Raw genomic sequence first — 27,857 nt, 5'->3', positions numbered from 1 at the left:
AAGAGACTCAAAGAAATGAGGGTGGTAATCTCCTTATTGTAACTTAAGGTTAAAGACCTTGCTAAGGTCTTGCTCTGCTTACAATAGGAATAGATATCTTGTCCCACCCTTTTTCCCTGGAACAATTTCAGAGACTGAGCCCCAAGGGAAGAAACTCCCTTCTTCATAACTCAAGGAATAATAAGGTTGAATGATGATAATTGCTAAAGAAGCTAATTCATTACACTGTAGGTAGGACTTGCACTAAGTGGGATACAAAGAGTCCAACCCAAGCATCCCTTCAGTAGTTCTGGACTGACCTCCTCAACACGTCTTCGTTCTTCCTTCTGCTCCTCAATCCGCTGCTGCCTCTGGTGGAGTAGGTGCTTGATGTGTGCTTCGGGGTCGCGTTGTAACTGCTGCTGCTGCTGCTGCTGCTGCTGCTTTAGGGCCTCTGAATTGCTCTTGTTTTCCTGCTGAAGACGGAGGAATTCTCGTCGGAGTGTTGATTCACCAGGCACATTCATGATTGAGCTAAGGAGAAAAGAAAAATGAAACTAGTCATGTGTGTGTACACACGTACAAACACACACACCCTCACTCTCTCATTACATGACCCCTCTACTCTTTTTCCCTCCTAATTTAGCAGCCTTCATCTCCTAGGACTCACTTCATGCCTCTGACTCTGTTCTAGGCAGCCAAATCTGCCTCTCTGGTCCTTATCCCTTCACCTCATGTTCTCTTACCTCTGAACCTTCATACACATGTGGTGGAAAGAGCAAAGGACTTGGGTGCAAAAGATTCATAAGGTGGGTTTAAATCTAAGCTCTTGGCGATATCGGCTTTGTTCGGTCTGTTTTCTCAACTATAAAATAAAAAGATTGATCTACATGCTTTCTAAAGTCTCTTTAAACTCTTAAGATGATGTGAAATCTCCCTTCTGTTCCATCTGGCTCTTCTCCATCTTATAAACTGCTACCAGTTAATTCTCCCTCTAGGAAGTTTTATCTGATTACCTTTTATCTGATCACCTTTCCCAACTCATTTCACATCCTCTCAGAACTTACAGATTTGCTTACATTTCTCCCTTATTCACTGCCTGGAACACCCTTATAGACTAAGTCACTAAGAGAAACGGTGATCTCTTAAGCCTAGGCTTAAGCCACAACTCCTTCCCACTCTCCAAGTTTACCTTGGTTCTCCTTCGTCTCCATGGATGTCATCTTCCTCTTCACTACCACTGTACTCATATTCTGTCTCTTCTGAAAGGGAAAAACCACTATTGTCTTTCTCAATTGCCCCTCATACTAGCTAAAAAGACCTGATCGGAATCAAGATAAGTGCTAGGAGGGAGACCACCCTTAGCTTTGCACTTGGCTGCCCATTCTCCACATAGAGGCCTCAAGTTTGGAACCCAGGCAAAAACCTGAAATATTATGGAATAGCAGGAGCTGAATCAGTTGTTGGTCTGGGTTAGTTGTTATGAATCCTGTGAGAGTACAGGAGCCTTTAGGGTAAGAGGAAAGGAGCTGAGGAGAGAAAGCAAGGGGACTCGTCATGGTAGAGAATAAAATAGGAGCTGAAAATTTCCCAGGATAGCCCCACCCTTCACCCCCCACTTCCCCTACTGACCCTTCTCTCCCCTTTTCTTTCGGGAACGGTCAATGTGGTCCTTAAGCTGAATCCGAACCTGCCGCTCTGTGGGCTGGTCACGGATGAAAGGAAATTTAAGAAGCTGCTCAGTGGGTGGGCGACTCAGGTATGTTTTGATGAGACATGTGTCAATGAAGTCAATGAATTTCTTTGACCTGAAAGTGTTTAAAGAGACAGATTGAGAAGGAAGGAACTCTAGACTTCATCTTAGGGACAAAGGATGACATCTGAATCTAGTCCTGCCTCCAGGAACTCAACATAAACTCAAAACATTAACAAGGTACTTAATTTTTTACTACTTTTGCTACTTTATTATTTTTTGAAAAAATTTTTATTTTTAATATTTTCTCCTAGTTACATATTTCATATTCTTTCCCTCTCCCTCACTCCCCCTAACCCCCCTTAGCCGACACACAATTCCACTGGGTTTTACATGTATCATTGATCAAGACCTAATTCCATATTATTGATAGTTGGACTAGAGTTATCGTTTAGTGTCTACATCCCCAATAATATCCCCAACAGCCCATTTGTTCAAGCAGTTGTTTTTCTTCTGTGTTTCTCCTCCCACAGTTCTTCCTCTGAATGTGGCTAGTTTTCTTTCTCATAAGCCCCTCAGCCTTGCTCTGGATCCTTGCATTGCCTTGCATTGCTGCTAGTATGTTTGATTGTACCACAGTGTTATCAGTCTCTATGTACAATGTTCTCCTGGATCTGCTCCTTTCATTCTGCAGCTACTTTATTATTTAGAGCTATAAGGTTTTCAAAATATTTTATTTATATGATCCCTTTTTTCATGGTATTACCTATTTTCCAGTTATGGGACCCACCCTATCATAGAACAGCATCTGCTGTTCACATTCCAAGCCTAGCTCCACTCTAAATGTATAAAGATAAAAAAGGGGTTCCCTTCTATTTTCAGAGACCACCCCCTTCTAAGCCCCCATTTCCTACAGACACCTACCATTTCTTAGATTTCAGCTTCGGCGGGGGGTTTCTTGGGATAAGGAAGAGGGCACGCATGGGGTGCATGTCACATAGAGCTAAGAGGATAAGAAGGACCACAAGTCTTCACACATCTCCCCTTCTATCCCTGTTCTGACAATAATCCCCTCCCAGCATGCCTATATTTGGATTCAGTTGTATTAGCCTCCCTGGGTCCCTCCCACCTAAAACATACCTCCTCCCACTGGCTATTGCCCTGCCCCTGCTTCCTTCCCCATTACTCACGGGGGGCTCCCTCTGCCATTTCAATAGCTGTGATTCCTAGAGACCATATATCACTCTGCAAGGAAAAGGCCAAAATCAAAATTTTCTGTGACATCCCCTTCTTTTGACATAGATATTTTTAGGTCTTTGCACATTTTTTCATTTTCAGGGCCTTTCTTTTCTTTAGTAACCCTTATCTTCTGCCTTGGAATCAATACTTTGTATTGGTTCCAAGGCAGAAGAGTGGTAAGCAATGGTGGTTAAGTGACTTGCCCAGGGTCACACAGCTAGGAAGTGTCTGAGGCCAGATCTGAACCTAGAACCTAGGGCGAGACTTCTCTAGGCCTGGCTCTCTATTCATTGAGCTGCCCCCAGGTCCCCTCTTTTCAACCTCATTATCATCTTTTCCTTGGCCCACTCTCTCTTTTCCAATATATACTTTCTTTCCCTGTTCCATGAATCCTTAGCCTATCAAATTCCCTCCAATCTCTACCTACATCAATATTTTTCTTCTCACTTCCAGCCTCGTTATTGCCTCTCCCTGCCATCACCCACTCCCTTCAGTTTAGTCTCCCCCCCCCCCCAAGGTTTCCAGATAGTACCCTGTAATCATAGGTGGCATCAGGATTCTCATCACAGGCAATAACTTCTGGGGCCATCCAGTAGGGGGTACCAATGAATGTATTCCGCCTGCCCACTGTTCGATCCAGCTGAGCACTCACCCCAAAGTCCACTAGGAAGAAATAAGGAGAGAGTGTAAAAGGAAGTAATAAGAAAGGAGCCTTCTTTCTCATCTCATTCCACTATATAACTGTAATTCGACAATCTACGCCTGGCCCTGTCTTAAACACTATATCCTATATTCTAGCTACTTTTTAAGGAGGGGCGCTGGGGTATATGTATCTAGGAAAACATGGGGGAGGGGACATGGGAGAACTTTGGTTGAAAGGAGGACTCATCATGCCCAACTTTTTCAAATGGGAGAATAGACAATCTAGTAGAAGAATGTCTACTTAAAGAAAAGGGTAGAGGGCCTGGGCTTCTAACAGACACTAGTGATTTGTCTCAGACAGAGAAAGAGGAGGAGGATTTCATGATGCTTCTTCAAAAAGGAGAGGAATTTCCATACCTAGTTTAACCTCTGCATTCTCTGTCAGCAGCACATTCTGGCCTTTGATATCTCGATGGATCACTTTGTGGGCATGGAGGTGGGCCAGCCCCTGGAAAAAGGAGAGGAGAAAAATTAAGCTTCTAGTGCTGATGAGGGCCAAGGAAGGAGAGGAACTGAGAAGATAGCAGGAGGTAAAATAAACATCAAGAAGGCCATGTTAGGCAGAACTGAGTGGAAGGGTTGGATATCCTCTACCTTAGAGCATGGTAAATTAGGTTAAACTTTTTGAGGGGACTCATGGGGGAGGAAACTATTATGTCACTTGCAGCTGATAGAAACAGAGCAGAGCTGGAACTCTAGAAAAGAATGGGATGATCTCTAGGGAGAGGGGGGCTGTCTTTCTCTCACCTAAGTATGAGCTCCCTCTTAGTGCTTATTATAGAACTCTGTCTACTGAAGTGTTCAAGGCAAAGGAAGTATAGACTGGGGTAGTAGCCAGGTTGTGAGGGAAAAGGGAAAAAAAAGGAGGGCTTGACTCTCACCCTGAGGATCTCCCTGCAAATGTAGGCGATACAATCTTCCTTCAGAGCGTTTCCTTTAGTATTCTTCACTAGATCTGTCACAGAACCAGCACCACAGAACTCCATGACCAGCTACAGACCCAGGAGGGAGCAAGCAGAAGGATGAGTCATCAGCCTGGTATATCCTCTCCCCTTACAAGTCAGGGAAAGACACAAGGCTCAATTAACCACTCGACCCTATGCAGGTCTTGGGGCTTGACCTGGATTTGAGACCATCATAAAGTACTCTAGAGAGCCTTGTGCTAACAGTCCTCTGTGGAGCAGTTTCCTGGGATTGGGAAAGAAAGGACAGGTGGGTAGGGAGGGAAAGAAGATGACACAGCAATAAAGAGAGAAACTTGATCATTTGAGTCTAAAGCAAGATGTTCAATTAAAGAATGAGGGTATAGAACATGCCTAAATAATAGCAAGAAGTAACAACTAATGGGAAACAGGAAAAGTTAGGGAGATGAGGAATCTCTGTCCTAAGAGAAATTTCAACATTTTCAGCCCAGAATAAGGACCATTAATTCATAGAATCATATGGGCCTTAAAGGCTTAGAACTGAGCAGGAATATCCCATATAACAGAGGTGTCAAATGACCCAATCAGATTAAGATTGTAACTAGGATGTTTAACAAGTAAATAAAAATACAATAAAGCATAGATAATATTATTTTATGGTTATTGTAAATTAATATGAGGCCTACAGGGATCCATTCTATTAGAGTCTGATACTACTATTCTTTAAAATTACCAATAAGTGGTCACCCAGCCTCTACTTGAAGCCCTCTGAAAGAAACTCACTAACTTGCAAGGAAGAGCATTTGACTTTTGGATAGTTCTAATTGGTAGGAGGATTTTTCTTGTATCATGACTCTTGGCAACTTCTACTTACTGCTCCTAATTCTGTTTTCTGAAGCCAAGCAGAAGTTCCTAAATACAGTGGCCATTGCAGGAACAGAACCAATAACTTTGGTGCTGCTAGCACTATACTCTAAACCAGGGGTCGGCAACCTTTTTGGCCATGAGAGCCATAAACGCCACATTTTTTAAAATGTAATTTCGTGAGAGCCGTACAGTGCTCACAGTGCATGCTCCTGTAACAACACCTGAAAAAAAAGTTGACTTTATGGCTCCTGCAGAAAGAGCCATATCTGGCCCTCAAAAGAGCCAGATATGGCTTGAGAGTCATACGTTGCCGACCCCTGCTCTAAGCTCTTGAGTTAATCAGTCTTAACCCATTCAATACAATTCAGTAAAAATCTGGAAAAGTACAAAGCCCTGTGTTCAGGAAGATAAAATGTCAGATACATTTCCTGTCCTTGAGGAGCATAAAGACTAATAGAGGAATATGATATATACACAGATCATATAATACAAAATGGCAAATGAAACCAAAATGTGAGATTTAAAGGGGAGAGGATGTAGATAAAATAAGCAATGGGAATTTCCCCTCAGGAATAAGCTAGAAGGGAATTGATGGAAGGCAGAGAGTCCATTTCATTTTCCTAGAGCCACAGCATAGGATTGATTTTTTAAAAAATTTTATGTTTTAAAAAAAATGATCAATTTTTTTTCCTCTCCCATATCTTCCCCACTAGGGGAAAAAGAAAAACAATCCCCTTACATAAGCATGGCCAAACCAAACAAATTCCCACATTGACCATGTCCAAAAGTGGGCTTATTTTGTTTATTAGTCTGTCATCTCTTTATCAGTGAGGTGGGCAATATTCTTCATCAGACCTCTGGAATCATGGTTGATTCCATTATTCAAAGTCCTTAAATCTTTAAGAATTATTATTTACTTTTTAGTTTTTAAAAAAACCCTTACCTTCTATCTTAGAATCAATACTGGGTATTGGTTCTAAGGCATAAGAACGGTAGGGACTAGGTGATGGGGGTTAAGTGACTTGCCCAGGGTCACACAGCTAGGAAGTGTCTGAGGCCAGATTTGAAGTCAGGACCTCCTATCTCTGAGCCTGACTCTCAATCCACTGAACCACCCAGCTGCCCCCAATTATTTTTTTAAAACAATATTGATGTTATTGTTCTCTTGTACTGCTCACTTCCCTCTGTATCAGTTCATAAAAATTCTCCTACGTTTATTCAATGCTTTCCTTTCATTTCCTACAACAGAGTATTCCATTACATTCATATACCATAATTTGTTCAGCCATTCTCCAACTGATGAGCAATCTCTCACTTTCCAGTTCTTTGCCATTACAAAAAGGGCTGCTATAAATGTTTTTGTACACATAGGATTTTTTCTTCTTTATCTTTTTGGAGGTATAGGCCTACCAGTGGAATAGCTGAGTCAAAGGCCATTTCTAGGGCACAATTCCAAACTACATTCCAAAATGACTAGATTATTTTGCAGCTCTAACAGCAGTGCCTCACTATGCCCTATTTTTCATAGTCTCTCCAACATCTGTCATCTTTTTTTGTTGGTTTTGCCAATCTGATGGATGTGAGGTGGAACCTGTTACTTGAATTTGCATTTCTCTAAATGTTAGTGATTTGGAGGATACTTATGGTTTCTTTGCTTGAGAAATGCTTACTCTTTGACCACTTATCAAGTAGGGAATGGCTCAGATTTCTTGAATTAGCTCTTTACACGCAAAAATAAATAAATAAATGTATTTTAATATATAAATATTTATATATGTAAATATATACAAATATAAATATAAAGCTGTATCCAAGAAACCTGATGCAAAGATGTTCCTTTTCTAATCTTAGTTTTATTAAATTGGTTTGTTGTAAAAACTTTTCAATTTCAGATCAAAATTAGTTGCCCTTCTAAAATTTCTCACATTCATTCCCTCCTTTGTATCATCAATATCTAAAATATCAGAATACCTTGCAGATAGTAGGTGTCTAATAAATATTTATTTAAACAGCTGAATTTCTGGCCCTGGCCCTAGGTTCATCCTCTGTAATGCCAGAAAAGGGTAATCGGAAGAAAAGCAAATCCTGCTTTTCTCTCTTAAGACTCTCTCAAGTCTCATTACCCATTCCTGCCTACATTAATTTCTTTCTTTGGGGAACTCTTACAGCACTTAGAGAATGAGTATTTATTACATTTACTGTCTAAACAACTAATTTGGTAATTATATTTGTGTGTGTGTGTATATATATATATATATATATATATATGTGTATATACTGCCTTACATCACTAATCATCTTTATGCTTTATCTTCTCCTTGAGAACAAAGGGCATATCTTACAAAAGGTGCTCAACCGGTCAAATATTTGACAAAAGATGGCATGGCCTGCTAGAAAAGAGAAAAGAAAAGGGAAAACAAAATTCTGAGTCTCCTAATACAATAATTTCTTCTCCTTGCCTCCCCCCTCTACAAGGCCTGGAAAGTTGTGAGTTGGTTTAAGTATCGAGGGGCAGACAAAAGCCTCTTATTAATATTCTGAACTATATTGTAAACTCTTCAAGGGGATGAGTATCACTATACTTGGGCCCCAAGAGCAAAAGGATGGGAGATGACAACCTTCTACCCCAGTCTCTTCACCCCCTTATATAGATCAAGTTAATTAATGCTTATTAAATTTCTAGTAATGTACCCACTACAATATTGGGTTTTCTACCTCTAATTCATTCCAAACACAAAGTATAGATGTCACTGTTCTACTCAAAAATGTTCAGTGGTTTTTTTACTGCTTAATGTCCAATAGGAAACATCTGACCTTTCTATCTCATACTACTTTTTTTTTTCTTTTTTAAACCCTTAACTTCTGTGTATTGGCTCTTAGGTGGAAGAGTGGTAAGGGTGGGCAATGGGGGTGTCAAGTGACCTGCCCAAGGTCACACAGCTGGGAAGTGTCTGAGGCTAGATTTGAACCTAGGACCTCCCGTCTCTAGGCCTGACTCTCAATCCACTGAGCTACCCAGCTGCCCCCCTCTCATACTACTTCTATCTTCTTTTCAATATAGTTTAGTTAAATGTGACTACCAGCTCTCCCTTTTAAACATACTCTGTGTTTTCCTGCTTCTGGGTTTTTGTTCATGCTGTTCCACATGCTTGGAATGTGAAGTGAAAACCAAGGTGGATGTGGAGCCCTAGGACTGGAATCCTGACCATGCTCCTTGCACTTCTGCAACCTCGGGCAAGTCATTCAAATCTCTGGATCTTGCTTTTCTTATAAATAAATGAAGGGCCTCAGATACAGTTTTAAAGGCTGCTTCCAGCTCTCTCTCCATGTCCTCTCCCTGTCTTCAACCCCCACCTATTCTCTAAAGCTAACTGTAAATGCTGGCTCTTTGAGGCAGCCTTTCTCCAGGCTCACCAGCCAGGACCAACCACACTGTACAAAGTACTGTGTGAACTGCCCCCATTACATATTACACGGATTGTTGGATGTGCTTTTTCTTTGCCACAAACAAGCACAGAGCTCTTTGGGCAGCAGGTACCTAACATATATTTGCTGAACTGAATTAAGAATGATGCAAAGTAAAAAAGTCCCTAACCTCAAATCAATGAGTTCAAAGTGGCCTCAGGGAGCCAACTCTTCCATTATATGTCAGGAAATTGAAGCCCCAGGAAAGGAAAGTGTCTGGAGTCACATTCTGGGAAACAGTAGAACTGAGACTGGGGCTTAAGTAGATGATACTCAGTCCCTTGAAGAGCTTATAAGACAGCTAGAAAGACAGAACACATGCACATACAATAAACAAAGACCATAATTATAAAGTCCATGTAGTATTAAAATATAGTTCTAGGATCTGCCACAAACTATATACTATTTGGTTTTAGAGAAGGAACAACCAGCTGGACTGGGCAATAAGGAGAAAAGAATAGATTCCAGATTCCTTCAATTAGTTTGGAAGGGTGGTGTAAAGAGTTTAGTTTTGGGGTTTGGCTTACCCAGAGTTGGTCATCATTTCCAGGGGGGCTTTTTTTGACAAAGGCTCCATAGTATGTTGCAATGTTGCGATGATGAGAATATTTTTTCAGCATATTGATTTCTTGTTTAATCTCTTCTTCCTCATCCTAATTGAGGGAAACGAAGGTGAAAAGAAGGTGGGGTTTTTGCCAATTTTCAATCCCACCCACTATCTTAACCTCTTTACCTCTGTGACATCCATGACCTTGATGGCAGCCAGCTGCCCTGTCTTTACGTGACGACCCTAAGGGACAAAGAAACAAGAATGATCTAGGTATTTCTTAGTGCTGGAGCATAATGCTAATAGGGCCAAGGTTATGCAGCCAAGTCCTATATGGGTCACTTAATTTTGCAAGAGAAGGAAGGTATATCATCTGACTCTGGTCAGAACCTTACTATCAGCTACGGGACAAGGAAGGGGTAGATATGAAGCTCCTTCCCTGAGCTTCAGGAAAAAAAAGTATAAGGATACCTGCCTTTTAGAATAACATGATGCCTGAGGTACAGGAAAAAACAAGACCCTATACCTCCTTATGCTCAAAATATAGGAAGCTGACTAGGGGAGGTAAAGGCTATCTATTTCTGCCTTCCCCAACATCCTCCTTCACTCTCTGCTGTTGCTGCCCCAAATACCTTCTATCCCACTGGAACAGAACCATGTATAAGATCTTGACTTCTTTCCTGCATCCCTCCTTCTACATAGTGTGGAGGACATCTTTTCAAGCTTTTGTTTTTGGGGTGGGGTGAAAAAGAGAAAAGTCAGAGCTGAAGTGCCCTAGAAATGATAAAAGAGATGTAGATAAAGATACCAAAGAAAGAGACTTCCCCCTTTATAGGCTGGGCCCCATCATCCTTCTTGCTCTCCTTGCCCTGACACTAGCCAAGCCTTCTGAAGTCAACCTTCCAAAGATCTTACGGGGGAAACAGTGTCTGAAGCTTCCTAAAAAGGAAAGCAGAGGAAGACAGCCCCCCACAGGCACAGACACAAGGATTACTAGCCCCACAGGTTATTTTTACCTTCTGCAGCAATTTAAGCTACCCTAGCATACAGTAGCAGAAGAATATAGAAATTCTATTTCCATAGCAACAACAGAGACCTTTTGAGAAGGGGTGTGTGCACACTTCCCTAGAGCTACACTGAGATTATAATATATATGTAAGGGTAGTGAGGGTCATACTCTCAGGTCCAGAGCTTCCCTCCTCATATGACACCACAGTTACTATAAGCACAACAGGTGGCACTTCTGATTTTATAAATATGAAAACTAAAATTTAGAGAGGTTGAGTGATTTTCTTCTTGTTAGTAACTGGCATAGTCAAGGCTCAAAATCAGTTTTTCCAAGTTCAAGTCTACAGTTCCTTCTACTATATCTATAATATCATGCTATTCCTTAAGGTTCTATCTTTTCCTACAGGGAAGCAGGATGTTTGATTCCAGTTATTTCTGTTAGTGAGGATGTGTTTACAGTGAGTCATCCACTCTCAACCATCTCTCCTGTGTCCATTATTCTATGAATAATAATTCCCCCTCTTCACGCCATCTTCACTTTCTAACAAAATTTTTTCTTCTCTGGGACTCAGTTTCCTCATTTATAAAATGAGAAGATTGGGTTAAATGATCCCTAAGGTTCCACCCAGCTCCTGTGAATGCATATCTCTTTCCCTCCCCAGTCCTAGTTCTGGTTTTGCTCCTGTTCTTTTCCATTGCACATCCTGCCCATCTCTAGGCAGAAACAAGCTTGTTTCCAACACACGTCAGTACAGGATCTATACTAATCTGAGGAGAGAGGCCAACAAAAACCAGTCCCCTTTATCCAATCCCTTTTCTTCTTTTTCTGATTCCCAACCTTCTTCCCTTTTCCACAGCCCCCAAATTATGCTTTTACACAGCAACTTTTATCAATCTTTATGAAAAGGTCCCATTTTCTTTACACTTTTTTTTAAGTAGTTCCCTAGAGTCTCACCTTATACACTTGTCCGTAGGTACCATTGCCGACTACTTCCACCAGCTCAAAGATCCCTGCAGGGTCCTGGGAAAACAGGGAGTTGGAAGAGAAAGAGAAAAAAGAAATATTAGGGCTAAAGGAATGTGGATTGAGGCTTTGAAGAAAACTGGAAGTATGTCAAGTCTCGGCATGGCACTGATAATTCCCTGAGAGGGGTGTGTGTGTGTGTGTGTGTGAGACAAATCACACAGCTTCTAAGATAATCATCCTAGTGGACAGGAGTGATCATGCTGCTCTTTTACTTAAAAATCATTCAATGGTTCCTAACCTGGCTTTAGCCTGCCATTACTTTTCCAGTCTTATTATATATTTATTATTGGGGTTTTTTTAAGACTCTTTCCTTCTTAATATCAAATCTATGACAGAAGAGCAGGAAGGGCTAGGGTGGTGATGGCAAACCTATGGTACGTGTGTCAGCCATTTTCGATGACACGCGGCTGCATGTGGCCACATACAGAGAAGTATGGGGTCGCATGCCAAGGATGAAACATTTGCTGTAGTGTAGTGTAGATCTGTGGACTATAGATGACAATTCTACCTATATTAATTTACCTATTTTACAATTATACATTTTTGTTAAACTATAAATATCACAAAATTATGGTTTTTTTCTCGAAGTGACACACCACCAGAGTTATGCTCATTTTTTTGGCGAATTTTGACACACCAAGCTCATCACTTGCCCATCACTAAGAACTCAGGTACTCCCAACTTGGTGCTTTATCCACTCTGCTACCTAGTTGCCTCAGTCATATTACATATTATTCCCTTTCATACATTATAGTCTACCTAAACTAGGCTATCAGTTCTGTATCTTCATAGGCCATTCTCTTTTATCTAGAATGTACTCCCCTCTTCATCAAAATGTTTCCCTTCCTCACCTCAGGTGCCACTTCACAGTAGAGAAAAGGGGACATTCAGAAAATGGTAAACTGCAAGATGCATAGTCTAGTATGAGGTAGCAGGAAAAGTTAAAGGTAATACTGATATTGTGAACCTGGGCTACTATAGTCATTTCTAACTAATTGTCTCTCCAAAATATCTTAAATGTATCATATGTAAAACTAAACTTATACCACCACCACCACCACCACTACCACTACCCTGGTATAACACTCTCCTCTTCCTAATTCTCCTATTCCTGTCAAGCTATTACCATATTCCCACTGACCCAGGCTTGAAACCTCAGAGTCATTCTCAACTTCCCACTCACTCACTACCTACAACCAATCTACCTTCATAGTATCTTTCTCATAGACATACCCATTAAGTTGTGGGCTACAGAGGAGAGTGAGAAATGGGAAAGCTTCAGTTTTCAAGGAGTGTCAGAAGATGGAAGGAGTAAGAAAGGAAGTTTAATAAGTAAGGAAGTTTGTTAATTATAGAGTAAGTATTCTAGCAGACACATTGGAAAGGGCAGGCAGATCTAGAATGTAATGTGGGAGGTCTGGGGTACAGTTTAAGTAGATGAAAGTAAGGAGAATGAACAAATGGAGAAGAGAAATGCTGTTATACAACATCAGTAAGTGAGTGGGTTTCAGGATCACTGGGATGAGGACCATAAAGACCAGTGAAGGGTGGTCTCTCCTGAAGTAGGAATTAGGATTAGACTGCTAGGCTCATTCTCATGGCAGATAGTAAGATACAGTCCTGTGAGGTTCATTTTATATGGGAGCCTGTTGAAAAAGAGCAGGAGATGTAGATCTTGTCCTGAGGTGGGAAAAGGAAGGCATTGGAGAAGGCCCTAAAGGCCATGGAAGCTAGTAGACAGAGTCTTGCCCGCTTTGAAAGACAATGTGAGCAAGGGCAGCTGGGTAGCTCAGTGGATCGAGAACCAGGCCTAGAGACGGAAGGTCTTAGGTTCTGACCTCAGACACTTCCCAGCTGTGTGACCCTGGGCAAGTCACTTGACCACCATTGCCTACCCTTACCACTCTTCTGCCTTGGAGCCAATACCCAGTATTGACTCCAAGACAGAAGATAAGGGTTTAAAAAAAATTTTTTTTTAAAAAGAAAAGAAAAAGAAAAAGAAAGACAATGTGAGTGATGAAATCAAAACTAGCAATAAGCACATGGAAAAGTTTTCTAAATCCCTCCTGATTAGAGAAATGCAAATTAAAACAACTCAGAGGTACCACCTCCCACCTAGTAGATTGGTCAATATGAAAGCAAAGGAAAGTGATAAATGTTGGAGGTGATGTGGCAAAATTGGGCCACCAATATACTGCTGGTGGAGTTATGAATTGGTCCAACCATTCTGGAGGGCAATTTGGAATTATGCCCAAAGGACTTTAAAAGAATGCATACCCTTTGACCCAGCAATACCACTGCTGGGTTTATACCCCAAAGAGATAATAGGGAAAAAGACTTGTACAAAAACATTTATAGCCACACTCTTTGTGGTGGCAAAAAATTGTAAAACGAAGGGATCTCCATCGATTGGGGAATGGCTGAATAAATTGTCATATCTGATGGTGATGGAATACTACTGTGCTGAAAGGAATAAAGAACTGGAGGAATTACATGTGAACTGGAACAACCTCCAGGAATTGAAGCAGAGCAAAAGGAGCAGAACCAGGAGAACACTGTACACAGAGACTGATACATTACAGCACTATTGAATATAATAGACTTTTCTACTAGCAGCAATGCAATGACCCTGGACAGTCCAGAGGAACTTATGAGAAAGAATGCTATCAACATCCAGAGAAAGAACTGTGGGGACAGAAATGCAGAAGAAAAACATATCACCAAACACACAGTTCAATATGGATATGATTAGGGTTTTGATGTTAAAAGATCACTCTACTAAAAATATGAATAACATGGAAATAGGTTTTGAACAATAATATATGTATAACCCAGTGGAACTGCTTGTAGGCTTTGGGAGGGGGAGAAGGAGAGGAGGGGAATAATGAATCATGGAACCATGGAAAAATATTCTAAATAAAAAAAAGGGGTGGGGGAGAAAGATATTGTGAGTCCTGCTGTCAGGCTCTCTTTTCTGGTGCAACTAGAGGGTGAAGATCCCAGTTCAATCAAAGCAAGGACTCCATGAATTGAATTGGTGAGAGGAGAAGGACCTTCCTTCTCTGCTCCCTCTCTTGTCCTGGAGATATTTGTTTTGGTTCTGTGTTGTTTGTTCTCTTAAATTTCATGTGCTAGGTGATCCCCACAGGGCCTTAATCATGGTGACCTTAAAGCCAAGATTGTAGGTGTGATAGTGTTCCAACTAGCCTGATATGGAAGCCCTCAGAAACTAAGACTCAAGCCCTAGCAAGATTTTGGACTGAGGTGGTACAAGGAAAGAGGACTACTCCTCTTGTGTAGAGGAGAAAGGTCCCTATGGGACCAGGGATTAGTCATGGTGACCTTATTCCTTTGCCATAGCTAATATGAAAATACTCTTTTGTCAAAGCTAATATGACTATCAATGACTACATTGAACTTGGGGGTGAGGGAGTCCAAGTACACTTGGAAGAACACTTTTATATGGGGCTGAGGTTATTTGCAGAGAGCACAGACAACTATGATCCCTTTAAAGGTATCAGAGAACTTTGGGGGAGATGTGAAATCTAACCTACCTGGACTTCAGGCAACGAGGGTAAGGGTGGCCATTGTTATATGTGGAACCACAACTGAAACAAATTAGGCCTTTTGCTTTTACAGGGATCCCTAGAGAGATTCTATGCCTGGGACTTCTGATTTGGCAAAAAATTTTAAGGCTACAAATATACAGTTGATTTTTTTTTTCCTGATGGGTGTTAAAGGTAACAGGTCAATTGGTGTAATTTCCAAATTTTTCATTTGTTGATTGCTTGGACTGTTTAAGTTCTAATAATTTTTGTATTATTGAATTCTGCATAATGATTGGTATACTAATATGTACTATCTTATTGAATCCTATATAACATAGGTATTAGGCTGGCTGTGTGAAATTTGGAATCACTAGATTGTTATGTCTAGTAGAAATGCTCATATAGTTCTTTTTGCATTTAAGCAGATCTCTACAGCTTACCTTTTATGAAAGCAAAGTGACCTACAATCTTTTTTTTTTCTCCTTTTTAAAATTTAGAATATTTTTCCATGGTTACATGATTCAGGATTTCCCTCTTTTCCTCCCCCCCTCTCAAAGCTTACAAGCAGTTCCACTGGGTTATACATATATTATTGCTCAAAACCTATTTCCAAGTTATTCATATTTGTAGTAGAGTGATCATATCCATATTGCACTACATGATCGATGATATGTTTTTCTTCTGCATTTCTGTCCCCACAGTTCTTTCTCTGGATGTTGATAGCATTCTTTCTCATAAGTTCCTCTGGACTGTCCAGGGTCATTGCATTGCTGCTAGTAGAAAAGTCTATTACATTCAATTGTACCATAATGTATCAGTCCCTGTGTACAGTGTTCTCCTGACTGCTCCTTTCGCTCTGTATTAATTCTTGGAGGTCTTTCCGGTTCATATGGAATTCTTCCAGTTCATTATTCCTTTCAGCACAAATACCACAATTTATTCAATCATTCCTCAATCAATGGGCACCCCCTCATTTTCCAATTTTTTGTTACCACAAAGAACATGGCTATAAATATTTTTGTACAAATCTTTTTCCTTATTATCTCTTTGGGATCTACAATTTCTTAGTGAGAATGTCTGTGCCTAAAATCCTAAGTAGCTAATATTCTTTGCTACTTCTTTAAGTTCTTCTTGTTTTCTTGTCCAGATGGGTCAGTTTGCAATTCTGTTTAATTTGCCCTGGCAATAGCTAGCACCCATGAGTGGAATTTCAGGTACCCTATGGGATAAGAAAGGAAAACTGCCTGGGACCTTTATAGAGATTGCTTATGCTAGAGGGTCTCCTAGAGAATTTGGTGTGTTCTGCGTGGAATAGGACACTTTTTGTGCAGACTCTAGTTGGATGGCTTTATGCACTGAGGGAATTATAAGTATTCCCATCTAAGACATTTTCTCATTTGAGAAAGGGGGAATGCCAAATTGGTCCCACATCTCAAATCCCTGAAGGAAGAGCTCCATATATTTTTAGAAAGCTCAGTCTGGACTGGGTTTCTGTTCTCAGCAGGAGCCAGTTTTCTTTGTCTTTACTTCTTTTTGCTTGTGGATTGAGAAAGGCTCTATAAGGCTAAGCAAGCAACAGATGAGACATGAGGAAGAACTTTCCGCAACTGATAGGATAGGAAATGCTGGGAAGTAGGGTCATGGAGTAGATATTAGAAAAAGCAGTGGTTCCAAAGTCAAAAAAATTGGATTCAACTCCTACTGCTGATTCTACCTCTCAGTTATTAGGAAACCAGTTTGCCTCTCTGAGTCTCATTTTCCTCATCTGTAAATGAAGTTGGACTAGATGGCTTCTGAAACAACTTTAGATTTCTAATTCTATGTGTTTTCTTATGGAATTTCCATCTGTCCCTGCCCTCTCTAAAAAATAAGTGTTCTTGAAATAATACCTCCCTTGATCTAGCCCAATACCTTTAAATATCCTGGATACTGACTGTCCCTTTAAACTGATAGTTTCACCCAGCTGTTATTAGTTATATTATTCATTCAACATTTTTGTCTTGAATTGTTTATATTTTATCATTTGTATTTACTGTATAGGCATCATTTTTATGTCTATGCTATAATGTGCTATTTATGGTTTCACATGATTATTCTGTATCTCTCATGTTAGACTAGGAATGCCTAGAGACCATACATCCCTTTTAGCTTTCTCCAGTGTCAAGGATAATATCTTACCTCTTAGGGAGAGCTCCTTACTAACGAAATCAGGGTTTCTACTTTTCTGGTTCTAGAACCCAATATAATATATCCTATATCATTACTCAGGATGGTAAATCATAGCAAAAAACAAAACAGGTCCGACTGTTCTCGAGGATCCTGGGCTGGGCTCGTCATCGAGGCTTGGTCGCCACCTGCGGGGTGATTGCCTCCTCCTGGGGGGAAAGGCGGGGAGTGTCACAGGCCGTGTGAAAAGGGGGTCTTTCTCTGTCTCGCGTCCCACCAGCCGCATGGGAGGCACCTGGAAGGTCTGAGGGGCTGGGAGACAAGTTGCCGTGAAAATGATGCATCCTGTTGCCAGCGGTAATACTGCTTTCTGTGGGCCTGGCAAGGCTTCCTGCCTCAATGAAGACAATATGAGAGCTGCTGATCAATTTGACTTATATTCCTCTCAACAAAGCAAATACAGCCACACAGTCAGCCACAAACCAATCGCTTGCCAGAGGCAAGACCCGCTAAATGAAACACATTTACAGGCTACAAGTGGCAGAAGCATAGAGACAAAAGATGAACTCAAGAAAAAGAAAAACCTCAGTCGATCTGGTAAACGTGGCAGGCCCTCGGGGACCACCAAATCAGCAGGATACCGAACGAGCACAGGACGACCCCTTGGAACCACCAAAGCAGCTGGATTTAAGACAAGTCCAGGCAGACCTCTGGGTACAACTAAAGCTGCAGGATACAAAGTCAGCCCAGGGAGACCTCCAGGTAGCATTAAAGCTCTATCACGACTTGCAAATCTAGGTTATAGTTGTGGCAGTGCTGCATTTCCTTATCCAATGGTACATAGCCGAGGAATTCATGGAATTGGGGAAACAAGCAGCAAGGCCAAACAGCCCAATGAATAAAAGGCAGAAAAGTGAGATCATGGTTTTAAATGAGGACTGAAAGGGTACCAAAGTCTTAATGTTGGTTTGGTTATGACATTCTTGATTTATGACTTGGGCTTTCCAAATTTGTTGGTTTTTGTTTTGGGCTAGAAGACTGCCACATGTTGACAGATGTAACCAAGTAAATACTGAAAGGGCATGAGTGTTTCAGTGTTTGTACATAGGATTAAAAGTACTCCTAACTGAACTGTTTTGTGTTTTTTTTCTCATAGAGAGCGATGCCTATGTATCATATTTCACTCCTACTGTTGAACCATTTTAAATGGAAAGTTATGCACTAAGGAGTTGAAATAAGCAGGAAACTGTTAATGCCTATTGGCTCATGAAATAAGCCTGCAACATATTAAAGGTCCCATCTAGAGGAATTTTAACTGATAAAGCAAAATAAATTAATGATTTCATACTATTTAAGATTAAAATTTTGTTTTGTAACACTTGTTTCTATGAAAGTTGGAAGCATACAGCTGTCTACTCTTGCAATTACATAGGCCTTACATGTTTGTCAATATTTGGAAATTTGGAAAACTTTTTTTTTTTTTAAGAATACTTATATTTCAGGCAGTTTCTTATTTATTGAACTGTAGCATTAACTAATTTAACTGATGTTCCAAAAGTTTTCTTCAGTATTTGCCTTTCAGTGATGGCAGGTCATTCAGCAGAACTCTTACTGGAATCTGCTGTATATTGTTAAATTGCCTATGAGCATGTATACCAAACACTACAAATAATATGAGAAAAAACCCCTATTTTATAAGTAACTTCATAGTAAGTTTTTAACATGATACAATTCATTCTAAGAATAGAATATTTAAATTTAAATAAATAATTAAAATATTTAAAAAGTATTCTTAAAAGTCTGCATATAACTACAGCCTCTGCATTTTGCCTTTTGTGTGCATAGATGGCAATTGCTAACAGATTTTAAAGAATTCATATGTTTACACATTGAATTTGTTTTCTATTAGTGTTGCAAAATTTTTCAAAATGATTTTTTCTAGATTTTCTGAGAATAGTTTATCCCAGTACAATAGCATTTATACTGTTAAGTTATATCGATACCAAAGGACATGTGTTTTAATAATTCATAATAGCAAGCTAGAATAAATAGTGCAATTCACTGTACTGTTCAAATTCAACTATTAAAAAAATAGAGGAATTGCATCTATGCATGAAAGATGGAAAAGTATGTTGGCTGTTTAAATGAGAAATACCTTTCTTGGCTCCATTGAGACCACTTTATCATCCAAAAGAAATGTTTCATTTTCAGCTGTTTGTTTTAAAAACTACATATGGAAAAGTTTATCTATATGTGTGTGTGTGTGTGTGTGTGTATACATACATGCACGTGTGTATATATATAAATGTATATATGGAGAAGGGGAAAAATAATCTTTATTCCCCAATTTTGAAAATAACATCTGTTACATATATATATATATATATATTTACTTTATTCTGAATAGCTCTAGGATGAGTCAAATGTATCAAACTTTGGGTTTGAAAGAAAATTTCCACAAAAATTTAGTTTACATTTAGAATGAACATGTAATTTCAAATGTCTGTGAGACTTTATGATGGTTGTAGGTTTTGCAGGACCAGAAAGCTTTTGAAGTACTTAAGAACTTTCAAAGTGAATAAAATAGTGATATTTGGGCTTGCTATTATTTAATACAAAATCTGATTGCAATTATGATGAAATAAGAAATGGATATCATATTTCATACCTTTCTTATTAGGAAAAAAGCAGCAAGCCTTCAGGTGTTCCAGTGATGCCTAACACATAATGAGCTGGACTTTATGCTGTGCTTTACAGTAAGAGGTGTTGAATTATATGTGGGGACTATGTGTGCACTGGCAACTAAGACTTTGAACCTCAACAATCTTAGCATTGCACAGACCATATAGAACAATTTTGAATGGCTACATAGATTGATTTGTAACCTAATGGCAGCTAAATTGCTACTAAACCAGGTTTTGAATCTGGTCATATGTTCTATTTCTTAACAAACTTAAAGTATAAAAGTCTTAATTATTTACTTGGAACATTATAACTTCTGACACACATGCTTTTACTGTCATTAACACTCACAATGTAATTGTCATTTATTTGTTTCACATGATAATGCCTAGCAGTGTTTTGAAATTTTTTAATTACTTTGGAAAACATCGCTTTAATTGAATGATCTAATTGTGGGAATGACACATTCCACTAGCAAGGATTTGGTTGCATGTTGCCTTTATACCACTTCTTCCTTTCCTGTCAATTTCTTTTCATGCTTGATTTTGTTTTTCCTTTTGTGCATCTACACAGTGGTGCTGTGTTGTGTGTCAGAAGACAATACAGATGTATTATTGTTACACTAGTATAATGGACTTTGTATTCCAAAACATTGAAATGATGAAATCAGCTGAAGAAGATATGTTCATTATGGTGTTTATTGATGATATCAAGAAAAAAGGGGGGCAAGGCCAACAATTATAGATAACACAAATTAGAACCCTACTTTTGCAGTTCATGTGAAGGGCTCCCTAGAGAATTGGATTTGTGCACTGACGAACATCTCTTGATTCCAGTTTCTTTTGAACAGTTTATTGGTGCCATGCTGAAGAGAAAGAAGTCTTAAGAGAATGAAGTCTTAAAATATAATTTGATTCTATATAATCTACCACGTACATCCGTGGATTTTTTTCTTTTTTGGTAACACTGTCTTTTGTCATGATAAACACTGAAATAGCATGTTAAAAACTGTCTATATTTGGAATGGTCAGTGAGGAAGAAAATGGCCTTCCCCCCATGATATGATTGTTTTTTGAGACGTGAATTGCTCATTTTATTCTATGTAACTCTGCTTTTCATAAAATAGGATTCACTGTTCTGTATTAACACTGTTGGTCAGAATATGATCTAAAATACAAAAAAACACACAACTGACTGGAAAACAGATGGAGGAGAAAAAAATTCTAGAATCATGGACTACCAGAAAGCCATAACTACAATAAGAGTATAGCAATCATGATTCAAGAAATCTTTATTTTGAGTTTCAAATTCTTCCTCTCCTAGCCAACCCCTCCCCTAGCCACCAAGAAGGTAAGCAATATGATACCCATTATACATGTGAAGTCATGCAAAACATACTTCTATTCATGTTGAAAAAAAGCAAGAAAAATAAAGTGAAAAACACTTGCAATCTGTACTCCGAATTCATCTAGTTCAAGAAATCTTAAGAGAAAATTGCCCAAATTTTTAGAAGCAGAAGGTAAAGTAGAAACAGAAAGAATCCACTAGTTACTTCCCAAAGGAAACCTCAAAGCAAAATCTCCTAAGAAAATCGGAGCACAAATACAGAGCTTCCAGGTCAAAGAAAAAATACTGCAAATGGCCAGAAAGAAACAATTCATGTAATGGAGAGCCCAAGTCAAGATTATAGATGATTTAGTAACCACCACCACTATATAAAGGAGGGGGAACTTGGAATACAATATTCCAGAAGGTAAAAGACAAGACTTACAACCAAGAATAACTTAGTCAACAAAATGAATACAATGATACAAGGGGAAAAAATGGAGCTTTAATGAAATAGAGGACTTCTAAGTATTCCTAAAATTAAATACGAAAAGGTAAACATGAATCAATATAAGATAAATTGTTTATATAGAAAGATGATATATGTCTCCCCTCTTAATCTTATCATCAGGGGTCATAGAGGGAGTTTAGGGAGTCTAATTAGACAAGGTCTGGGAGTAGTTTGCTCATGATCTTAAGAGAAGAATGGAAAGACTGAAGAAGAGTAATACAGTGTGAGGTGAAGGGGAAACCCAAAAGTTGGGGAAATTATCTCACATAATGTGCAAGTAGACATTTATACAAAGAGGAAGGGGTTGGAGAGACAGCTGCCATTTGAACCTCATTCTCAATTGAACTGTTCAAAGTTCAAACACATAGTGTTGGATACAGAAATTTATTTCACTCAATAGAAAAAAAGAAGGAAAAAAGGAGGGCAGGGAAAGGTAAATTAGAAAGTGGATAGATAGATTAAATGGCAGCTAGGTAGTGCAGTGGATAGAGTGCTAGGCTGAGGAGCCTTCCTGGTTTCAAAGCTGACTTCAGACTCTTACTAGGTATATGACTCTGGGCTTAACTCTTTTCTTTTTAACCTCATTTCCTCTTCTGTAAAAATGAGCTGGGGAAAGAAATAGCTGACCACTCCAGTATCTTTGCCAAGAAAACCCCAAATGGGGTCACAAAGAGTTGGAAACAAGTGAAAAACTACTAAACAATCAGAAGATTAAATGATTAAGTCTGAAGCAAAACAAACTCATATTTTTGTACAAAACATTTATGGCTCTTTTAGAGGTGGCAAAGAATGGGAATTTGAGGGAGGATATGGCTATCATCTCCATCTCTCACTTAACTTTATTCTCTCCCTGTCTACTGACTACTTCCCTACAAACTTGCCCAAATTATCCCTCATCCTCAAAAAAACTTCATTTGATTCTCCCATCCCCACTATTGCCCTATATCTTTTCTGACTTTTGTGGCTAAATTCCTTAAGAAAGCTATCTAACAATAGGCATCTCCACTTTCTCTCTTTTTTATGTTCTACTTCGCTCTCAATAGTCTGGCTTCTGACCTCATTAAACCCAAACCACTCTCTCCAAAGTTACAAATGATGCCACTGCCAAGCCTAATGGCCTTTTTTTCAGTTCTCATTTCTCTTTAATCTCTCTGCAGTCTTTGGCACTGTCAATCTCTCTCTTTCTCTTTGATAATCTTTTTTCTCTAGGTTTTTGGGACACTACTCTTTCCTGGTTATCTTACCTATCTCTGATTGTTACTTCTCAGTCTCATTTGCTGGATCTTCATACAAGTTATGCCCACTAACCATGAGTGTCCCATGGGAGACTTTAATGAACCCTCTATTCTATTTCATTTGCTGATCTCATTAGCATCCATGGATTCAATTATCATCTCTAAGAGGATGATTCTCAAATCTACTTATCCATCCTTAAACCCTTTCATGACCTCAAATCTTGAATCTCTTATGAGACCTCTTAAACAGGTTGGTGTCTGTCTGTCTATCTGTCTGTCTCTCTCTCTCTCTCAAGAAAAGCCAGAATAGAGCATTTTGTTACAAAAATAAATCTTGAAACTCATATGTGATGGAGGAAGAGTTGGCAGTGGCAGTTTCTCTTGCCAAATCACTACACAGTGCAGCAAAAGGGAGTTGGGAGTGGAAGGGAAGGAAGGTAGGAAGATGGGAGTGGAGGGAAATGGAGGCAGAGGAGCTGAGGATTAAAAACAAAAGATATTGATGCTGTGATGACCAGCATCAGCTTTGTTTTGAGTAGTACAAATGAGTAGTTTTGAGTACAATTTTCTGTAATGATGACTGTGCTTTCATAGTGTTGAAAATTCATACAAATGGCACCTTCAATTTATCAATTCAAATTCTTGGAATTTGGTAGTTATAGAGCTTTGATGGCTACTGGAAAATTTCAAAGTCCTCCAAAACCATTAGAAAACCACAAGATGAGGGTGGGGGTGGGAGTCAGGTATCAATGAAATAAGTTTTTATTGACCCAAGTTGTCCTGTAGATGGCATGTCCAACACAACAAAGAAAACATCTGCTTTGGAAAGGCGGAGGTTAAGGGTGGGGGAGGGAGGGCTGGATGAAGTAGTTTCTTCTTCCCCACCTTCAATTGGACAAGGTGACTATATGCTCCAAGCAAATTATTCAACTTGGAGAACATGTCAGCCCTCAACAATTTCTCAACCTGCTATGGCTTTATAGCAGAAGCCAAAAACAAGCCCAAAACAAACAAATAAATAAAATATATGATACATTTCATTTAAAAAAAAAAAGGACAGATTTTCTCTGACCTTTTCTGAGGTTAATTAACCCAACTCTGGGCTGTTAATGATTGATCATACATTTACTCTTAAATCTACACCCAAAAGATTTCGATTTAAATCTAGAACCCAAAAACAAAAACAAAAAGATGAATGACTTGACAAGTTGAAGTTTATAGTATACAGTTTAGTGAGATACATGTACAAGAAGAAGAGTTAGAAGCAATGCCAAGTGAGAACACATTCTATTGGGGTATATATTTATACAATGAATATAGTAGAATATCAGGGAAAAACTTTACACAAATTCCTGTCCAATTCAAGAAATCATTTCTGTCATTCCAATTTTATAAGTTCTACATCAAAGATGAGAGTAACATTTGGTGGAATGATGCCTGGGTGACTAGTGGAACCACAATCATAGCCTAGAGAGATGTCATTTTTACTCTTTCCCCACACTCACCTAGGGAACTCCTCCCCAGTCTTGGATCACCTCCTCTTTGCCCACTGCAAACTTTAAAGAGTTTATTTGTCACAGAAAGAATCAAACTTTTTCTTATCTTCGAACATCCCCATGTACTGGGGGGGTTGTTACTTCAAGGGTTTCAGGCACTGAAAGAAAGGTTAGGAGGGCACTCAGCACATCTAACTTTGGACTTGGCCTCAGCCACTGCTCCAGAAGGGTGGGGGACATACGGCCCTATAGATATTTTAACATGTCCAAAACTGAACTCATTATCTTTCCCCCAAACCTTACCCCCTTCTAAACTTTCTTAGTACTACTGAGAGTACCACCCTCCCAATCTCTCATATGAAACCTAGGTATAATCCTTGACTCCTCACTATCTCACATCCCATATCCCATCTGTTGCTATAGCCTGTCAAGTCCACCTTTACAACTTCTCTTCTCTGATACTGTCTCTGCTGTGGTACAGGCTTTTCTCTCTTTACATTTGGATTACTGAAATTACCTGCTGGTTGGTTTACAGGTCACAAATCTCTCCACAATCTAGGCCATCTGCCACTCAGTCACCAATGTAATTTTTCTAAAGTGCTGATCTGACCATGTTACTCCCCTATTCAATACACTCCATTTGCTCCCTATCACCTCTAGGATCAAATATAAAACCTTCTGTTCAGCATTCAAAGCTGTTCTGGCGTCCTTGCCATTTCTTGCATAAGACATCCCATCTCTTGGCTCTCTGATTATTTTCACTGGCTGTACCTCATGCCTGGATTGCTCTTCTTCCTCATCTCTGTCTTTTGGCTTCCTTTAAGTCCCAGTTTAAATCCTACCTTCTGCAGGAAACCTTTCCTAATCTCTTAATTCTAGCACCTTTCTTTTGTTGATTATTTTCTGTTTATCCTGCATGTAACTTTTTATACATAGTTGTTTGCATGTTGTCTTCCTCCTCAGACTTCGGGTTCTTCAAAGTTTAGTGTTTAGCACAGTGCCTAGGAAATAGTATTTCACTTAACAGAAATGCTTACTGACTGATTGAGATACTATTGTGCTGCAAGAAAAGATGAAGGGAATAGTTTTGTTTTTTTAAAATTTTAAACCCTTAACTTCTGTGTATTGACTTATAGGTGGAAGATTGGTAAGGGTAGGCAATGGGGGTCAAGTGACTTGCCCAAGGTCACACAGCTGGGAAGTGTCTGAGGCCGGATTTGAACCTAGGACCTCCTGTCTCTAGGCCTGGCTCTCAATCCACTGAGCTACCCAGCTGCCCCCAAGGGAATAGTTTTAAAGAAACTTGGGAAGACTTGTAAGAATTGATACAGTGAAGGAAAAGAACTAGGAAAATAATTATATGGCAAAGATAACCACTTTTGAAATAATTAGATGTTCAAGATCAATGTGATGACTAGTCATGATTTGAGGGAACAAATGATAACATGTACAGATGAAAGACTTCATGTACACAATGGGATTTTTTTTGGACATGACTGAAGCAGAAATTAATTTTACTCAACTCTACATGTTTCTAACAGTTTTTGTTTTTATTTTTATTTTCAACTTGAGATAGAAGAATAAGGTAGTTTTTTGCTAATTAAAAAAATAAATTTTAACTTAAAAAAGACTCTCATGAGTTGATGCAGAGTGAAGGAGCAGAACTAGGAGAACAATTTATATGATAACAACATTGTAAAAACAAATAATTTTGAAAGATTTACAAACTCTGATAGGCTATAATTCCAGAAGATTAATGATGTTACCCATCTTCTGATGAGAGAAGTAAAAAAATCAAGAGTGTAGAATGAGAAAATTTTTGTTTACGGTCATGGTCAGTGAAGAAATTTGTTTTGCTTGACTATATCTGCTTTTTTCTTTTTCAGTTGAGGAGGGAAAGGAGAAGGCCAAAAGATAGACTTTTTTACTGATTGAAAATTTAAATAAAAGCAAAAAGCATTAAAAAAGTGACATTTTCATATTCTTTAATCACTGATCCCCCTATTTGGCATATACTCCAAAAAACAGAAAGAACAGAAACAAAGTTCTAATAAGTACCAAAATTTTCAAAGGAACCTTTTTTTTTTGTTAACAAAAAACTGGAAACCCCATAGATTAGGGAATGGCTAATCAAAGGGTGGTATAGAAATATCTTATTGTGATGAATTCTGAGAAGCACAGGCATATTGGTATGAACTCATGCATAGTGAAGGTAAGCTGAACTAGAATATACATAATTATGACACTGTAAATGTCATTAAAAGGAAGTCAAACCCTGAAAAATGTAAAAACCACTATCACCCAACATTGACTCCAGAGAAATATATAAAAAATAGATCTCCCTCTTGGCAGGAAAATGGGGAGGGGAAGATGAGGGTGACGAGGGAACTACTAAGATAGAATATTGTACACTTTTTCAGATGAGGTCTCTTTTTTGCTCAATTGTTTGTTACAACGGCGAGTAAAAAAAAAAAAAAAAAGGAAGAAAGGGTAGAGTTAGAGTTAGATTTCCAGAAATGACTAGTATAAAAACAAAAGACATCAATAAAACTTTTTAAAAGACATCAAAATTTTTTTAATAACCCTTACCTTCCACCTTAGAATCAATACTCTGTATAAGCTCCAAGGCAGAAGAGGGGTAAGGGTAGGCAATTGGGGTCAAGTGACTTGCCCAGGGTCACACAACTGGGAAGTGGCTGAGGCCACATTTGAACCTAGGACCTCCTGTCTCTAGGCCAGCTCTCAATCCACTGAGCTACCCAGCTGCCCCCTCAATTTTTTTTTTTTTAAGAATGGAAGTGAGAGGTGAGAATGAACATAGGCATCATTATTACCAGCTCTAATATTCTATCAGTCTGAATCTACTAGTAGTCTTAGATAGACACCTGAACTTCTAGCTTTTATGTCTCCAAACCTGGGAGAATCTTAGCTTAAATACATAAAGAGAGGAAGGAGCATGAGCTTAAGATATCCCATCTATGATGCTCTAGAGAGTCAAGAAAAAGGGTCTTTGGAAATTGGTTCAAGAGAACTAAGAATAATTCCTGTGAAACTGGAATTGCCATGAAGATTTCAAAGAAATATAGTAAAACTGATATGAGGGGGCAGCTGGGTAGCTCAGTGGATTGAGAGCCAGGCCTAGAGACTGGAGGTCCTAGGTTCAAATCCGGCCTCAGACACTTCCCAGCTGTGTGACCCTGGGCAAGTCACTTGACCCCCATTGCCTACCCTTACCACTCTTCCACCTATAAGTCAATACACAGAAGTTAAGGGCTTAAAATAAATAAATAAATAAATAAATGAAACTGTTTAATTGCCACTACCACCAGCTGAAATAACTCTTATACGGGTTAGCTTAATTGTTTTCAAGAAATGTACTGTGTTGGTAGTTTGTTTAGACTTGTCTGCTATGTCAAAACAAAATGTATTGGTAATGAAAAACA

The 27,857-nt window shown here is 39.1% G+C and overlaps 2 protein-coding genes across 2 annotated transcripts in view; one reads left to right on the top strand and one right to left on the bottom strand.

The window, feature by feature from the left end:
- The window catches only part of MINK1 (misshapen like kinase 1), a 54,881-nt gene that overhangs the window by 14,462 nt on the left and 12,562 nt on the right, over positions 1 to 27,857 (bottom strand). The window contains exons 2-12 of the mRNA XM_044673165.1: positions 11,379 to 11,444; positions 9,602 to 9,658; positions 9,396 to 9,521; positions 4,495 to 4,605; positions 3,971 to 4,061; positions 3,444 to 3,574; positions 2,863 to 2,917; positions 2,597 to 2,675; positions 1,612 to 1,787; positions 1,172 to 1,241; positions 300 to 513 (exon numbers count right to left, since the gene is read on the bottom strand). Coding sequence (XP_044529100.1) covers positions 300 to 513; positions 1,172 to 1,241; positions 1,612 to 1,787; positions 2,597 to 2,675; positions 2,863 to 2,917; positions 3,444 to 3,574; positions 3,971 to 4,061; positions 4,495 to 4,605; positions 9,396 to 9,521; positions 9,602 to 9,658; positions 11,379 to 11,444 — 1,176 coding nt within the window. The remainder of the gene's footprint in view (positions 1 to 299; positions 514 to 1,171; positions 1,242 to 1,611; positions 1,788 to 2,596; positions 2,676 to 2,862; positions 2,918 to 3,443; positions 3,575 to 3,970; positions 4,062 to 4,494; positions 4,606 to 9,395; positions 9,522 to 9,601; positions 9,659 to 11,378; positions 11,445 to 27,857) is intronic.
- Positions 17,356 to 20,567, top strand: LOC123244643 (UPF0461 protein C5orf24 homolog). Its single transcript, XM_044673167.1, has 2 exons — positions 17,356 to 17,926; positions 19,845 to 20,567. Exons 1-2 carry the CDS (start codon positions 17,500 to 17,502, stop codon positions 19,883 to 19,885), a joined length of 468 nt encoding a protein of 155 aa, XP_044529102.1. The 5' UTR covers positions 17,356 to 17,499; the 3' UTR covers positions 19,886 to 20,567.

This window comes from Gracilinanus agilis, chromosome 4, assembly GCF_016433145.1.
Source record: "Gracilinanus agilis isolate LMUSP501 chromosome 4, AgileGrace, whole genome shotgun sequence".
Lineage (NCBI taxonomy): Eukaryota > Metazoa > Chordata > Mammalia > Didelphimorphia > Didelphidae > Gracilinanus > Gracilinanus agilis.
This window is presented reverse-complemented; position numbering and strand designations above follow the sequence as displayed.